Here is an 18,598-nt window from a genome sequence, read left to right on the forward strand (position 1 = left end):
GGAAAAAAAAAAGAAAAGCGCTAATTAAGGAAATAGTGACTACATATTATGCCAGAATGTGTAAAATGTGGGTTTATATTTTATGTACACAGTAAAACAAAATCTTTTGCTCCTTTATGTGTTGCTATGGAGATGCATACAAAAGATCTTCATAGGAGAGATTTTAGGCAGCTTAAATGCAAGTCATTTATGGGAAAGAAGTCATAAAATAATTAAAGAATAAACATAATTTTCAGTTTAACTGTTAGCTTCTATTTGCTGTGGTACTGGAGACTGGAAATTTACTGCTGCAGAGACAAAATACATTCTGATGAGACTCAGACAGCAAAGAATTATTGGGGTGTGGACCCTTTTATCAAAAGAAAGGCAGCATATTTTTGGGTATTTTCTTTTAAGGTTTAGCACATGCTTGTTCTAAATTCCCTTTGCTCCCAACACTAAAGAGAGCCTTCTGTCAAACAAACCTTTGATCAAACAGCTTAGAAGTTGTTTTTATTCAAGCTCCTTGTGTACAAGTTGTTCTTGTACAAGTCCTTAGATTACAGCCAGGCACTGAAAGGGAGGAGAAAGTAATTACTGACCTCCAAACCCCACTGTTTCATGATGAGCCACACTCCTGGAGCTGGTATTTCCTCCAGAAACCTGGCTCTTTATTGTGTTTTCAGACGCTGGTTGTCTGGAAATTGTCCTGGAAAGCACAGGCAAAACTGTCAGAGTGCTTGTAACTTCAGGAAATTCATCATGGACGGCCAAGGTCCAACAACTCTATGCTACGTTTTCAAGTATAGTACTATGCACCTAGTTACAAGTATTTTATGTGTACTTTCAGTTAACAGACACCTAGTTACCAGCTGTCCTAGCCAGCTTTCCAACACAACAGGATAAAAACTGTTCATATTGACTTCAGTGAATACCCCAAAGCACATTGAATTGTAGCATGCAAAAAGATTTCTTTCCCATCTGTTCGTGTATATCAAATATTGCATGAATGTAGGTGATGATAATTCATGCCAGTTGGTGGTTATTTGGATGTGGTATTCTGTTTTGAGCTCATCTTTCATCAGACCATGTTCATCAGTGCTTGGATCTGTTTCATTCACTGGCAGTTAAGATTTTTTGAGGTGTGACAGGGGTTGCTTTGTTTGGCTTTTTGTTAAATTCCTGTTATGGAAGGATGGCAGGTAGGATTTGAGAGGAAGAAAAGCAGTGCTTTTTCACAGAAGTAGGAAAATACAGTTCCAGTGTGAATAAGTTCAGTGTCAAAAGGCATCTGCTGCCAAGGAAATATGTTGTATTAGAGAAATAAAATCACAGTTTTCTCATACTACAGCTTCTCTATTGATTAATATCTGTGTTACCATCCAGAGGAAACAACAACCGGAGAAGAAGGTGCTGTTGCAAAACAATCGGGCACACATGGTATTAAGAATAATGTTTTTTTAAAAGTGACAGTAAGATGATGCTTGATGCTCTCATTAACATTGCAGGACACTTGAGCACAAGGATGTCTGTGCCCTGAGGCTCATGCCTGAGGCTGTCATCCATCACTTTTCTGATCACTTTCTCAAGTAGACCTCAAACCTGAGAGACAGAATATTCTTTGCAGGTGAAACTGTGTATTGACTGAGAAGCAAGTAAAAGTGGATGATGATTTAACTATTTAGAGAAAACCCTTGTTGCTTACAAGTTCCTGTGTTACCCACTTGTGTTAGTTACCTAATCCACTGTATCACCCACCGAGAAATTAGGCACAAGCTATACAGCCTTTGCCACTTGTAAATGGATTTGAACCACATGGCTTGTAAACCCCATAGCAGTCCTAAAGTGAGTTTAGTTGGGTCTCGTGTGCTGCTTCTGAAAACAAGTATTACTAATGTTTTTACATCAAACTCATAAAACTCAGAACTGGTTTTTGGTCTGGATCTGACCTTTCCCAAAGTCTGGGAATGCTGAGATGATTATTCTAAGACTGTGAAGCCAAAGAGTAAAGGCAACACTTGGTAAACATCCACAAAGAAAAGCACTAAGAAGCACAAAGCATTTTCATGTCACATAGCTGATATGGCCCAAAACCAAGGGCCAGTGACTGTCTGGTGTAACGTCCTTGACTCTTATTTGTCCTGTGACATATCTCTCTGTTAAGCAGAAAAGCCACACAGTCATACAGGTTTGCTTAATTTGTTCAAAGGAGTTGAAAAGGTTCAGTAGAGTCTCTTCCTGGCTCTGTGTGTCTTGGGTGTGGGGAGAAAACAAAAGCAAATTATTCTGCTGTTGTTGGACAGCATTATAAAATTAATATTCAGCCAAATGCAAATTTTCTTCTACAAAAGATCTTATCAGCTTTTGGAAGAGAATAGCTGCCTTTTTTTTGCTGGGTGCCCAGTAGAAAGGGGCTGATAAGAATGGATGTTGAAAATTAACAGCAGCTCTTTAAACCATCAGTCCATCACAGTAACAGCTGAGGATGGTTCACTTCTGTATATTTGCTAGTGTTTTTCCAGCCTCAAAATGTGAGTTTTTTTGGAAACCTGATCCTTATGAGCTCCAAATGCCCATGTGGGTGAGGAATTGCCTCTCATAAAAGGAACACAGCATTTCTTAGTCCCCTTCATGAATATTAACCATTTCCTTCTCAGAACTTTGCAATTATTTAGCTGACTTCTCTGCTTTACAGATGTGAAAAGTAAGGTTAAAATGAAGAGCACAAAACCCAAGAGAGAAATAATTTAAGGATGGAGTTCTGGAAAAAAATGTTATCGTTCATCTTTTAAATATTTAACTTCATAAAACCATTGAGGGGTTGGGTTTTTTTGTTGTTTTGGTATGTTTTTTATAATGATCTTATCCTTGCTAGGTCAGTTTTGTTGATGATCTTGTAGTCATCTTAAAACCCTTCCAAGGGCCCAAGATATGTAAATAACATGATAGCATCTTATTATCTAAGGCACAAATGGAAAACTGTTATGGGTGACAAAATATTTTTTAGGGGGGAAATGAGCTAAGCAAGTACGTAAAGAACCAGGCAGTACGCAGTGCATAACCCGTTAGCCTAATTTCTATGTGCAAAAAAAGCAACAATTAACAGAGTAAGTTTGGAGAGAAAGTTTTTTTTCCCTTGGAAACTTTCATTTCTTTTCTCTGGAAGGAAATGTCTTCTTTAACAGGTCATTTACTTCATAGCTGTCTGCAATAGGGTTTTCCCCCTTTCCTTTGAAATCTCTAGATATGGTCACTGTGAGACACAGCGAGCTGAAAGAAACATGCAGCAACTCCCTTGTTAGATCACCTATTACTCACTCTGGACCTGATCTTTGCCCACTGACTTTGATTGGGGTTATGACAGGACATGTTGCTTGGAAATAAAATTCAATAATACTGACCTTTTAGGACAAACTTGGAGTATATTTGTATCACTGAATTAATTCCTGCCACCTCTGGACAGTTGTTTGATCTCTTTGTAAAGATCTTTATCTGTCAAATAATGGTTAGCTAGTCTTACTGTCTGCAAATCTCCCCCCTTGAAGGGAGTGTTGCAGTTATTAAAAGAAGACTGCCTGAAAAGGAAAAAATATACTGTTATAATTATTGTGCATATGGGAGCAATTGAGGTTGCAGTCTCTACTCCAACCTAAGGTCCATAGTTCTCTGAGATAGATAAATATTGGCATACCCATTTTCTAGGTGGGAAATAGAGGAAGAGAGAGATTGCATTATTTGCCCCATGTAATACAATGAGTTCTTGATAGGGATGAGATTGGAAATCACAGACTCACGTTCAGTCTATAGACCTTGTTGCTTTCCTGAACATCCTCTCCTGAAGGTGAGTGCTGTGAACATGCTGTATAATTTTGGATAGTAAATGGTTGCAAAATTCACTGAAGCTGGTGGACTGGTATTGCCGTCCCTCAGAGAGAGAGAGAAGCTAAGAACACTTCCATTCAATGAGAGCTAGAATGGTAGAAGATGCTGTCCAAAATTACAGAAGTAATAGGAAAAATAAAGAAGCCCACACATTTTGGCTTATGGGGAAAAAAAAACCACAAACAAACAAAAAAACCGAATGAAAACCAACAAAAAGGGGACAGAATGTCACTTGAAATTGTGCCAGGGAACCTGCATCTTATTTTTTTTTCATTAAGAAATGCTTGCGTGAATTTAGGTTTAACAAAGTTTCAAAATAAACAATATTTTGCCTGGGGAATATGGCTCATTTTCATATTACAGGGATTTTGAGTAAAATACCTTTAGATAACTAAAGTTCAATTGCATATAGAGCACGGTGAATGGAGTGGTTTGTTTTCAGCTCAGTATCTGGAGGTGGGGATTGACTGCACAAAAGCAAGAGCAAGAGATTATTAAGGGAACATATTCTCTAGGCACATTTCTTCTACAAGTGTCATGACAACTGAATGGACCTGCTAAACAGCAAGTGCTTATTCACTGCTGTTACCACACTGAACACTGGCTGTACATGGTCTGTATTCTGCAGTACCTCTTACTTTATGATAAACTGATTGTCTTTCCTCCATCATCTGTAACTGCACTGGGGAACAATAAATGAGTATAAATGTGTAACATTGCCATAAAATAAAACTTTTCGATTTCACGCACCACCTTCTCTAAACCATGGTAAAATACAATTTAATATTTAAGTATAGTTTAATAATTGCTATATTTAATAATATGGTTTAATAAATGCAGTTTAATAATTTAAACACAGTTAAATACTACTACTTTGAACACTACTCTGAAGCATGTTATTGCAAAAGTGTGGTTAATTCAATGTCAGTTGAAACCACGTCACAGCACAGTGATGCAGTATGCCCAGAAATATCCTCGTATATGTCAACAGTAGAATTAGCAAACTGTGCTTGAGCATTTAAAAATATTTTAGGTGAAAGGTTAGGGGGAAGAATTCTTACCTTTTGGGGCTTTTTTTGTCCTCAAGGCCACTTCTGAGGGGCAACTAAGTGCCATTCTGGTGTCTTAGCCAACACTGGTCTCTGCCTGAACTACTGATCTTGCAGAATTAACAGTCAAAATTTCAGTGACCTTACCTCAGAATATTTTTGCTCATCTGAAAATGTAACTAGAAATACCCAAAATTAGGAAAGATAAACCAAATAAATGACATCATCCTTGCTTTCCCTAATATTTCCTGCTAGTGTATAATAATTAACAATTACTAGGGGGCAAAAGAAAGCTAATCCATTCCTTGGAAAGTAAATGCTGTTATGTCAAACTTCCCAAGTAACCTCAGCTGCCCCAGTGCATTCCAGGTGAGACAAGCTGTTTCAGAGATAGCAAGGGATCAGGTTATACTGGAGGGATGTGCTACAAGATCTGCACTTTGAACTGCATCCAGAAGTGAATAGGTCATTGAGGCAGCTGCTGAGGAGTTGGTGAAAATGTTCCTACTAGTTAAACTGGTCTAGCTGAGGGGTGGCCAGATTCAGATCAAGTTGTAATTATGTAAAATACATAGGGATTTTGGTATATTTTACCCAGTTTCTACAATTTTCACCAAATTAAGAGTTAGAAAGTTATCTGGTAAACTATTTTGAGGATGAAAAATGCTTCATAAATGACAGTGAGAATTAATTGATTAGTGACGAAATAAAGCATTAAGATTTTGTTTATGCTCCTGAACCATGTTTTCATAGAGCAGAGATAATCCCACTTGTACCTCTTCTCCCGTGCTTACAGTGTTCTACACATAACCACGTCTTACAGCTGCACAGAAAACATCGCTCTGCACACCAAAAGTTTTATGAGGATGTTGTAAGAAGCTTTATTCCAGTTTCTGTTATTACTAATCCCACTGTAAAACTGCAAACCCATCTGGAGCTTCTTTACAGCTACGGTGAAGTGAATGACTGTAGAATTTGGTCTCTATCAGGTAGTCTCTTGGTTGATGCCTAAGCATTTGTGATGTCTAGTTTGCAATGTTGGGTGAAATCTGTATCTTCTGTTTCAACATGTTTGCTGTTCTGGAACATGACTTGGATTTTTTTCCTCATATGTATGTGAAATAAAATCCAAAGGATAATGTTTCACTCTGTCTTATTCCAAATTTCATTCTAATATTGACGTCTTTATTTTACCCTTGCAGTGATTTGGCAAAAAATGTCTATCAGTCTCTACCTCTTGAATTCTCTTTGATCCTGGTAGGTCTCTCTGTGAATCCTGCGGCAACTTGCAACTTCCAGGTTGTTGCATCCTCTGCTGTTTCTATATTTGTAGTGAGATGAAATGCACTGTTAGCACCAGGTGAACTGTCTGTGGCTGCATAAACTGATACGGGAAGAGCATGTTCACTTTGATAATGATCACACTTTACAGCGGTGAACGCCACCAATGGCTTCCTTCACAGCAAGACCATCCTTCACATCCAAACCCTAATATTGTGCTCAGAGTAGGAGACACCTGCTGTGACAAAGTGGACTGAGAGTGCCTCCCCTCAGCTGTGTAAGAATATGGGGAAGGGAACCATATGGAATAAAAAGGGAAAAGTTGTTATGGTTCAAAAAGGACTTGGATTGATTCGTTAAAGGAATCTTCTTAGGTTCAGACCACATGAGCAAACTGAAGCAGGAGTGTACGTATGGTTGTTTATCTTTTTTCTAGATCTACTAAAGTATTTTCCTATGTGTCCTGGTTTAACCAGGATAGGGTTAAGTTTCCCCAGCAGTGGGGGGGAGCTCTAGCCGGGTTATTCAGATACCATGCCGACGTCACATCCTGGCAGGTCACATTTTCCTGGCGCGGGAGCGCGGTGCACTCGTGGTTTTGTACATCGTGCTTCTCACTGCTGTATTTGGTAGCTATTTTGCTCTGTTCATTGCTATCACTATTACTGTTATTGTTATTGTTGTTGTTGGTTGTGTTGCTATTGCATTGTTGTATTAAACCTTTCCTTATTTCAGTCTTGGGGCTTTGTATTTCACTCCCTTTGTGGGGGAGGGGCAGCGGCCGCGTGGTCTCAGACCCCGGCAGGGGCTAAACCACCACACTATGTAAAGCGAAGTGATTCTGTACTGGAAATAATACAAAACTTGTGCACCATGTGTTCCTGGAAAGATGAGCTTGGGGAAAATGTGCATTGAAGCTTCTTAGGTGTGGAGTGGAGAGAGTCAGCACTGGTCTGGTCTGCCTTGGGACAAAGGATCCAGGAAGATCCAGTTCTTTAGAGGGTTGCTGGCTCCACCACCTGCACTGCGGAAGTCTCCCAGAGACAGCAAGGACAGGTGGCTACAATCTCTTTAGGCGAAGGAACGCTTGAAGCTCTTAGGTCACAGTAGAGCAGTCAAATGGGTCATGCAGTGAGGGTGAGTGAACTTTAACAAGGTGATGGAGTAATACTCTACTATTTGATATAAAATTATTAAGTGAATTATTAAGTTCTGAACATTTTTCAGAACAGATAATTGAAATGTTCTGTTACCATATAGATATTTATATGTCTTGAAAATGGTTGTCCTATTTTTCTTCATTAAAAAATTTTACTTGATTTTTTAAATTGCACACAGACATTCAAGGAAATTAACATCTCCAGGAACATGGTTTTCAATATCATATATTTAGTCATGTCTAATAAATGTTGCTTCAAGTCTGGTGAGTGTATTTAAATGAGGAATCTTATAATTTTCACCTACATACCTGAGTTTTCAATCAAGATGAAATTATATTTTTAGCATTTCTCTGTTTATCTGGTACACAGAACAAAACCCAATCTTATCTAAAATGATTGATCTGACGTATGAAAAAATAAGGAACAGAGACACAGGTAAACATCATACAGCTCTGGGAAAATGCATTTCTGAAGTGAGAGAAATTCTAGTGGCACCCACGTACAGTGACTGTGAACCCTGCTCTTGGAAAACTTTTCTTGGTTTTTTTATATGTACACTAAATTTTTTTTCCTTAAAATGTTTTAAAAGTATGGATTTGCCATTTATTTATTTCAGTCATGTCCTGTGTTTTAAATTTCTGTCTCCATCCTGCAGTTAAAAGCTTATTTTCTAATAACCTAGGAATAAATTTGAAGGTTCTTCAGGGTTTTTAATTTGAGAGGACATCTGTACTATAAGATGTGAAGTGTTTTTCAACCTAGTCCTTTTGACAGTCTGATGTGCCATAAATCTTATAGCATGATAGCTATAAATTTAACATGCAGTTTGACAGTTATGTTTGCTTTTGGTTCTCTAAACGATTCTGAAGGAACAAGAAGAATCCATTTAGACAAGAGCAAGAAACTCCAGCCTTTTATTTACCTCACTTTTGAGAGAGTAAATTGTGTTTGCTAATGAATAACTTCAGGAAAATGAGCAAACTACAGGAAACTTTCAGTTCTCTGACAGAAATTTAGACCTCGTTAGCAAAACCCTTTCCCACTCCAGTAGTCACAAATAAAATCCCAGGCTAAAGGGTCTGGTGTTCTTGTTGCTCCCTGATGCAAAAGGTAGTTCAATTCTGCCTACTTTTTATTCTGTTCAGTTTTAGCTGTTCTCAGTAACATTGGCAAGGTCAGTAATGTGCTTTAACTAGGTACAGCTCAGTCATACAATTATATGTATAGTCCACCAAGACGACTCACGAACTGCATGCAAAATATGTTCCCTTAAGATACTTCAGAGGCAGTTAGAAGAAAGGTGGTGAAATATTTTCTGAAGTCACTTAAAATGCAATGACTCTATTAAATGAAATAAAAAGCAAGCATCAGCAGTCTTGCCATCTGTAAGAATACAGATACCTGACATTCAGAAGCATGTTGTGAAACAACCAACATCAATGTTCAGCCTTAGTCTGGCTCCAGATGAATTCAAAGCAAGTTGAATGGAAGCAAGATCAGCTAGGGAGTTTATTTTATGTAAAATATAAACATGTTAACAGGAGAAAATACTGGTTTTTTTAATGTTACAACCTTAATAACCAACATGAGATTTATCTTACAGTTCTGCAGGTAGTGCAGGGTTTAATTACAAGTACATGATTAAAAAGAGCAGATACTCAACTGTACACATACACTGTGTATTGTACGCTTTACTAGAAATTCAGTATTTTTATGTGTCCCCAATTGTGTGCCTAATAATTTTACTACCTTTCACTCCATTTAAAAAACTAGCACAAAATATTTAAGTACTTTTATTATGATTGCATTGTTTTGACAAGGTAGAGAGGGACTATATATTTACAAACATATACATATTCAAAGTCTCTGAAAACCCATCCCTTTCCATATTTTTTGCTCTTCTCTTCTTCCCCCTACCCTACACTCATATTCATACAGCATATGGTGACTTTACTCCTAAAGAGTCATGGATAAGTTATGGAGTTTGTGTTAGGTCTTCTTTAGCAAAAGCCACTGAAGCTAGAAAATTGTTTCTGGGAAAAACACTTGAACCTGCAACATGGCTGCACAGACGTTGCCCTTGCTGTTAGAATGATTGTTGAGAGAGGACTAGGAAACAATTCAGTATGTGAACAAAATCTGTCTTGGGACATTTGCAAATATGAACACCGCTGCAAATACAAAGCTGAGGTTTAAGCTCAGCCTCTTTAAGGAATGTATACCTACTAATGAGGTTTTGCAGAGCGGGGAGATAGGGCTTGCAAATATTCATTAATTATCTAGCGTGGCAAGCAAGATGTTTTGGTGAACTGCAAGGTGTCTTCATAAAGGGTTTGCTCCTACCACTTCAGAACCCCTAGAAGAAGGTTTAAGATTATCTAGAGGATGGAGCACCAATTTCAGCTGGGTACAAGCTGAGGGTTAGGAAGCTGCATGCCAGTCCAGCTCCTCACTTACTTATTCCTTAATATTCTTACATATAGTGAAGTTGCCACCTTCAACAGCCTTCATGAGAAGCATTAGGCTGTTAAATTGACCACTGTGAATGGCACACACAAGTTAATTTATATTACATTGTGCAATAGTCCCAGTCTTGATAACCAAATGAAGCAAAATTATTAAAGAATTATAGCAACTCTGAGACCATGAATAAAGGGAGTTATGTGCGGTTTCATATTAAGTCATTCAGGCAAAACCAGCAAGCAAACCTCCTAGGGGGCAAAGAATCATTACTGTGTAAAAAAGTGTGGGCTTAGCCCAGATGGTCCCATCAGGTGGGCACATACCTCCTGATAGGTGTTATTTTACCTCGTATGCAAAAGGAGTATGTTAATCTGAATAAATCTTGTGGACAGTTTTAATCAATCCCTTTGAAGTAATGTATGTTAACTGGAAAGAAATTAAAAGGGTGTGTATCGAGGCTTCCCAAGGGCTATTTAAATATTAAGTGCTATGTTAAACTGAGAAGAAACACCTCAGCAACAGAATTGATGCAACAGGAGAAAGCCCTGGTCTTTTCATTGATCAAAGAGAATATGAAGTCTTAAAAACTAAGACTGACCCTTGCATTAACAACACAGAAACTCAGTGACTTTCTGATATGGATACCACAGATGCTGGCCTCTAAGTAGCATCCAGTGTCTTTGACAGATGGTGTGGGGTTTTTTTACATCAGCACTTATCCTACTTCATTATCATTTCCCTTCATATGAGCCCAAAGTGGAGAGAAGGAAGATGCAAAAAGATTGTTCTCCTGCCTAGCACTCACAGAAGGGCCAAGAATAAATGCAGCTCTTAAGATTATTCATATGTGAGACTGTACAGAGCACAGATAAAATGGCAAAGAGAGAAATACCTGTATCATCAGCTGATTGACAGCTAACTCCAAGAATTTTCCTGTGAGAGGTGGAGCTTTTCTAAATTATAGTCATTGATAACTGTGCCTCAGATTAAAGTATTACAGTCATTCTCAGACAAGTTAGCTCGCAGAGTGCACAAAAGGCTGTGAAATGTGCACTCTGAGTTCAACTCATCAGGTACATACTGCTATGTGTAGCAGACACATAGTAAATACTGCATCATTGTTAGGTATGAACAAATACATACGAACAAATCTGGGCTTCTCAAATTTATAACCCAACTAGGACTACAAGCCTAAAACTGGCAATTGGGGTGTAATTTGAGATGCTGGATCACAAGCAAACAGCTGCAAAAGCAAAAAGACAAAGGCAAAATGTTAAGCTGATTGGAATTTCACAATATTGACATTGTTGCTTAAAGTGCTTAGGTTGATTACATTTTAAAAAATCAAAGTACATAAAAATTAAAACAGAAAACTAATAATATTAACTATGTAAGTTATTATACAAATGCAATAACAGACCAACAAAAGAGAAATAAATTAAAACAAATACTGATAAAAGGTACTAGCAAAGAACAAGTACACAGCCAAAACTTCTTAAAATTTCTAGTACACATTCAGCTGTAAGATACTGCTTCACACTTGTCAGCCACAAGCAGCAAAACAGAGTCAAAACAAGAAGGGTCTGCTGCTGAGAGGCATCAAATCACTGGCAGCTGCAAGTTGTCGGCTCAGGTCCCAAGGACATGATGCTGTAACAGATGGATGAATGAAATGTAATGTCTGAAGAGAAAAGACAGGTTGTGGTAGCACTTTAGGACCCACCATGTAACGTGAATTTCAGTTTCAGCTTAGTTAGGTCTTTAATATCTTCATTAAATCTAGTGCAAGGAAACACCTACTGCTTTATTTTCTTTACTCTAACTGCTAAAGGAACAAGACTTTTAAGATGTAATCTACTGCTCTGAGGTAACTAAATTATTAAAATAAAATTGACAGGAGTAATTTTGGGACTTAATTTCAACAAGGTGTTCTGCTTCACTGGTATAGTTTCTCCATCCCTCCCCTCTTCTGCCTCCCTCTGCTATGTCCCCAAAATAGAACTTACATAAAATCCTGACAGCCTGTTCTGTGAAACATAAAAGTTGAGGTCTGAGCTCATCCTCTAAGATAACTGATTCATCAGCACTGCAGTGCTTCATTGGGTTCCATGGAAAAACAGCACAGGACAAAAATGTTCTTTTTTCTAAGTAAGAACACAGTAATAAGATTTATAAACGGACAATGCATCTGAAACAAGTAGAAAACTTCAGATGTCATTAGGCCTACTATACTCAGAACCCAACATCATAAAAATAGTCATTTTAGGGAAGCACAGAATATTATCAGACATCTGTGCTATGCTTTTGTTCTCTAGCTGCTGGCTGAAAAGCTTTTATTGTGCTAGATATTTTTCCATTCTTTCATAAGGGACTGGAAATCTATACATAAGCATAAAAGAAAAAGGATTATGTTTTATTTAATCAACTAAAATACTTTACATCATATGATTGTTCCTGTGAGGATCCCAATCCTGCAAAACCCGTGTGAATGTGCTTAATTTGACATAGAAGAGAAGTTCTGCTGCCTAGACTGGCACTATTCATACAGCCATGATGGACAGCTTTGGCTGGACTGAGGTCAAGACTTAGTTTAGCTGGTGTTAGCATAAAATGGGTATTGCACAATTTTTCAGAGTTGATGTCAGATCACTGGTATGATACCAGTGCTGTGATTTTTTCATGGGCTAGCATGACTTTAAAATGTTTTTTCATACTTTATGGAAAGGCTTATTCCAGTAATTTTACTCTCAATAACATACTGCAATTATCTGTATGTTTTACAACCTAGAGCTGTCTTGAAGCTGGAGAAAACTAAAGATTATTATCCTGTACTTTAGCATTTAAATATTAATTAATATTATTAACACTTTAAAAATCAATTTGCATATGGAAAACACTTCCTAAAATTGAACTGATTTAAAAATTATTTTTATTAAAAATTACTTTTCATATAAATTCAAATGATATCTTAAGAATATTTTTTTTGTTGCTTGTTTTAAAACTGAAGAATGCTCTAGGAATGTTCAGTAGTAAACTGTGAAGTACAGACCTTTGGACCAGCACTGGCTAATGCTGATCTAGAAAGTGCCTTCATTCACAAGGAAACCTTACCCATTGTAAAAGGCAGGTGATTACTGTATTTTTGTATGGAAAATCTGAATGCTTATAAATAAACACATTAAAGAGGGCTGTGCAGGTTTAGCTTTTCAGTGGAAAAGCTCCTGGGCCTCAGTAGAGTTGAAGTCTCCTGTAAGACATCTGTCTTCTGTGTTAGAGACAGAACATTTCATTCTAACATCAATAAAAGAACTAGAGCTGCATCCCAATTATGCTTGTCTTGAGCCTGCATACCAACCTTCATTCACATGAGTGCTCTCTGTAGACCACTACTATTATTCACCCAAGTAAGTACTCTAGGGTTACATTCTATGTCTGTTTTCTTGTATCGGTATAATAATATGATAAATCACAAATAATGTTAGATGAAAATTCCACTTCTGTTTCTCATTCAGTGTAAAGTGCTACATTTCCTTAGTTTACAAAATGGCCATTGCTAAATCCAACTGAACTTCAGTTGATGTTACAGTGGAAGCTATTACTTCATCTTCACCATTATTTAACAAAAGATATTTCACATTCAGAGTAGATTACAATGAAAGAGAGTTATTATCTTTCCTACAGAAGACTCAAATATGAGATTTGGCTGCACTTCAGAAGCCATTTCTTGAAATAAAGTGTTAGCCATAGAGTGGCAGACAGGCTTCTTAAAGAAAAGTAGGACCAAAAGCAACATTGTCTAATAAATACTTAATGAGAGTGAATGAAATGTAACAGGTAAAAATAAATTTTGTGAGATGAGAATATTTCCTTGTAAATACTAGAACCGTCTGTCCCCTGAAGACAATAATAGTGCTTTTGCTGTTGACTTCATTGGAATAGGAATTTGGCTACTGAAGTTCAAGAATTGTGTAATGGAGTGAAATTGTCAAACCCAGCAAGGTAGTTACCCAGCGTTACCACTGCTTCAACCTGCTGTCAATCCCTTCTCATACCCTTTTGATACTTGCTTCTACATTCATTCTTTGTCAAATTCCAGTGTGTGAGATCAGCAATTTTATTAGCGAGTGCATGACCAGTACCAGCTAAATTCACAAACCAAGACTTTTGCACTAAGTCTTTTGATGTTTTTAAAATCAGACGCTCCAGAGCCCTATCTATTTCTGTGGTGACCCAAACGCTGTCAAATCTGGCCAAAATGTTAGAGATGATATATACGTGACAGTGTGTGTAAACTAATGGTTGTTATGTATTATGTTGTGTTGCTAAGAAATTGACTCTGTCTTGAGAAATTAAAATGGGACCTACAGATATTCAGAAAATTGCAGGATCAAGCTGTGTCTTACATATTGTACAAGCAACACTTATTTAAATGGACTGTGTAATTTCAGTCCTGATGGATATATTATACGTGAGCAGTGTTGCAATCTCTGCAAACTCAATTAAATAAACAACCCATGATATAATTTTAACAGAAAGATAAAGTCAGTCTCTATAAATGTAATTTATCTCTGTGTCATATGTGTCATCTTACTCCCTTTATTCCAGTGCTCCCTAAGTTTTGAAATCTTACCTCAGCTTTACTATCTCACGATAAACAAAATGACTGGACATACAGAATTACTTAGTTCCACTGTAATTTAAATCCCTCTATGTGAATGGTTGGACTAGATGATCTTCAAGGTCTTTTCCAACCTAGATGATTCTGTGAATTTTAGGCCTGAGGTTATGCACTGGAAGTTTTTAACAATCCAAAGCTTAAATGGTTTTGGAAGAATAGCTTTTTTGCAGCAGAGAGTAACATGTAAAAAAATCCCCTATACAACCACAGTTCCGATCATCATGAAACAGATTTTTTTTGCTTACACTTAAAATGGGTAAGTATATGTCAGGAAGTATTTAGAGGAATGTTTTGTAAATCAACACACCCCAAGCCATTTAGAAAGTTTTAAACAATTTTGCCCTAAATGCAATGAACACTTCCATATAAAATACTATTCTAGCTGGATTGGGTTTAACAGTTGACATCCAAATCTTATTATCTGTAAATGTTAGTCCATATAAACTCCACTAAAATCTGACTGCAATTAACTCTTCAATCAGTCTTAAAAACTACAAACAACCCCGCCCTTCCCGAAACAAAGTTCTGCATGTCAAAAAAGTACGGTTATAGTCAATATCACATAAACCATTTAACAGGAGACAGAGTGTATCGTTGTTCACCATACAAGATGTGGTCTGTGTAAAAGTCAGTTCAAGGGGGGCCATCACCTTCTTTTGTGTGCAGCATCATGGTGTGCAATTGTCAGTCACAGTTTGCCAAGTCACTCTCTTGACTGATAGAATAAAATATAGCCAGACTCTGAATTTTTTGATATATCAGAGGTCAGACCATAGAATTCTTCGATAGCTTGAGCATCTATTTTCTGCAAGATAAATATAAACTTCAATGTGCTGTTAGGTAAAAGAAATACCAAACATGGATTAAATGACTGTATAAACACAAAAGACAAATTCAGTTAATTGTTTCAGGGTAGCAATTAGCAAAGTCTGTTTGCAATTTAATCAGTGGAAGGGTAATGTTCAGGGGGTAAGTCCTACTGGTCTCACTCATAGAAATCAGTAGGAATGTTTGACTCAGTGAAGCAAACTGTATTAGACTTTTTCCAATAACAGAGAGACTCCTTGGAATGCAGTAGTGAACATTTCTAAAACACATAAATATGACCCCATCTTTCTGAAACTTCCAGAAATCCTCTTCAAGACATGCCCCATCCAATGTCCCAGTCCTTACTTTCTCCATTGGATTTATTCCTGGGAAATCAGACTCAAGACCTCAGTTTTGCCAAGGTGCCACAATGACATAGACGGTTTGCTTAGGAATGAATTGCAGAATACTTAGACAGATTCTGTAATAGCTGTGGGCCAGATCCTGCTGTAGTTCACATTCAGACAAACCCAGATCAGCTACAGAATCCAGACTTTTTTGTCGCTTCCCAGTTGTTCAAAAATTAAAATGGTAAAGCTAGCATCGCTGTCGCAAGTCCAATTTTGCCAAGTGATAGTGCCAAGGATTGCAACATAGTTCCTGGATATTTTAGGTTTTAATGAATTAAATTGATTTCATTAGTTATAGAAAACATTCCAAATTAAAACCTTGAAGTCTGATATTAAAAACATTTGATGTTGCTCTGAAATAAAACAACCCTCTCTGACAGAGTAAGAACTACAGGCTTAATAATTTTGTTTGCAATCTTGCCTCCTAACAGAGTTGAGCTAAATTTAACATTACAACCAAACTATGGCTTTGCAGACTAATAATCTATACCCGAATCTGGATCAGAATTTTAACCCCAAGTAGAGAAGAGAACATGAACACAGAAGTTGTGCTCATGAACTTTAGCATACTGACCTCTACAATGTCATCATCAAACAAAAGCCAAAATCCATGACTTTTCACAATAGTAATATAATGCCCCCGATTCGGTCCACTAGAAAGCAAAGTAAAAACACAAACCCCAAAATATTAGAGGATACTATTGAGCCCATTTTGATAAGTTGCATTTCTATATGCAAGCAGACTGAATTATAACTGTTATGAAGAACATAGTAAACCCAGCCCTGGTATTACAAGGTAAATGCTTTCACCTTTTTACTGACTTGTTGCAAAGGCTTCATCAACTGAAACCTAAATGTGTTGTTTCCATTTGTGCCACAACCATTTGCAAATTAACCTATAGAACATTCAACAATTTGCTTGTGACAGGCATCAACTACTGCAAATATTTTAAAAACATTATGAACTAAATTTAAGGGGGAAAATTGTTTGCTATCAGCCATGAATATTTAGTTACATACAGTCTTAGAGAAGAGTGACAAGAAGTTGTATTCCTAGAGTCCCAAGGATCTTTCTGTTTGTTTCATATTTGACAATACCCCATATGTGAGAAGCTTTATTAAAGCTACAAATTTTATTGTCTTGACAGGAGACCAAGGTGATCTGTTGTCGGGCCTACACACCAGCAGCATCTGACCCTCACAGAGCCCTGGCTCCCAGGCTCTCTAAGTGGGTTGATGAGGAAGGTGACAGGTCCATTAATTAAATCCCATCTTGTGACTTCTGGAGTCCTGAGACATTATTTTTTAAACAAGTACAGATTTGCTATGAGGGAGGGTGGCTAAGATGTTCAGGCCAAGACACAGGCAAGCCAGTGCAGCAGCAGGGTTTACATCCTCCCTCCCACTCTCCCCACATTTTGTCAGGCATGCCTCTGCCCTTGGCAAATGCCTGGCAATAGCTCGAGATATACAGGAACGTATCTTACCTTCCACAGTGAACAACAACAGCTACCAAGTCGTACATCCGATCTAAGTTGACAGCATCACCAGACGTGTTGAAGAGACGTAACTCCAGAGGAAATACTACACGATAAGACAGCTTAGTATATCTGTGCAATTGCTCCATATACTTGAATCTCTTGAGGTGTAAGGCAAGAATCATTGGCAGTTTTTTTACTCTCATCCTGTGAAACCATTAGAGTACATATGATAAAGACCTGACCAGTTCCAAGCCATTCTGTCTTTCCTTAATGAGTAAATGTTTGCATTATAAAAGCACTTTGTAAGTAACAGTAGCCAACTAGCAGTAACTTCTACACTAAGAAACATGTAATAGCTTTGAACCTGTCTGTAGGTTCTCCAGCCCACACAGAGAATGCAGCTGCGCAGTAAGACTTTGAGGTATCTAAAGTCAATAAATATCAAGGAGGAGATTTGTCAAAGCCCAGGAGGGATGGGGTGAAATAGTCTGCCCTTTGCTTACCTTTTCTGTGCCTCTTGTTTACTGCAGCAAGTTTCACAGTAGTATTTCTGTTCACTACATAATGTCTCTGTGTTACTGAAGTCTCTGTAAATAAATACAATTATCAGTTCTTAAAGGATCTTAATGCTTTTGTCCCACTTGGGCTGATTAACTGGAACCCTAAAAAGACACACAGGATGAAATTCTCTCTCCACTGAGTCCAGTTTTCTAAAACATCTAAAGCAACTGTGCTGGGGTTTGCAACGGGACTTAAGGTATCTGGCTGCTATGACAGCCCTGTATTAGGAGCTGAGGCCCTCCATATGATACAGGTGGAGGGTCAGGTATCTCAAAATGGGACTTAGATCCTGGTTGCTTACATGTCAAGGGGGTGCCTAGACTTGGGTGTAGTCACTCAATCCATCCAGTCCCTCTTAAAATTATTTGCAGCTTCAACAGCTTCAAGTGCACTTCTGTCATACCCCAATAGCTCACATTTTATGGCGTTCTTCTGTGAGATAGGTTTGAATCCTCTTACACAGAAGAAATAATTTAACTCAGTTTTCTGCATCCTCTAACCTCTTGAACTGTTATTTGCTTATACCTTGTTGTTGTCTAAAAAGGAAAGCGTCAGCTAGTATAGAAGATTTTGTAAATCCCAATCAAGTAAATACACTTGGATTGACCTTTTGAAGTGAGAGAGGCAGAGGAAGGCTGGTTTGACAGTGCCTCTCAGTTCACAGAAAAGATATGTTGGAAGTCACAGTGCTGGTATGCTTTGGAGCAGAATTTTAGGCACCTAAAAAAACTTAACTGTAAAAAAAATTACAGTAATTTTTTGTCACCTCTAGTGTTACATTGCAGCTGAGCAGGTGTTTTGAGAACTGTAAATGCAGACATAAACACCTATGTTCCACTTCAGGCAC

At 37.6% G+C, this 18,598-nt stretch overlaps 1 protein-coding gene across 5 annotated transcripts in view; it reads right to left on the reverse strand.

Moving 5' to 3' along the window:
* Window positions 1-8,831: 8,831 nt before the first annotated feature.
* The window catches only part of USP46 (ubiquitin specific peptidase 46), a 34,686-nt gene continuing 24,919 nt past the window's right edge, over window positions 8,832-18,598 (reverse strand). For 2 of the 5 annotated variants that reach the window (XM_074866185.1, XM_074866187.1), the window contains 4 exons: window positions 17,694-17,777; window positions 17,197-17,394; window positions 16,284-16,362; window positions 8,832-15,297 (listed from right to left, as the gene is read on the reverse strand). In XM_074866185.1, coding sequence (XP_074722286.1) covers window positions 15,196-15,297; window positions 16,284-16,362; window positions 17,197-17,394; window positions 17,694-17,777 — 463 coding nt within the window. In that variant the 3' untranslated portion in view covers window positions 8,832-15,195. Of the gene's footprint in view, window positions 15,326-16,283; window positions 16,363-17,196; window positions 17,395-17,693; window positions 17,778-18,598 lie in introns of all 5 variants that reach the window. The other 3 variants (XR_012628673.1, XR_012628672.1, XM_074866186.1) reach the window with 3 other exon arrangements.

Source organism: Strix uralensis, chromosome 4 (assembly GCF_047716275.1).
Source record: "Strix uralensis isolate ZFMK-TIS-50842 chromosome 4, bStrUra1, whole genome shotgun sequence".
Taxonomy (NCBI): domain Eukaryota; kingdom Metazoa; phylum Chordata; class Aves; order Strigiformes; family Strigidae; genus Strix; species Strix uralensis.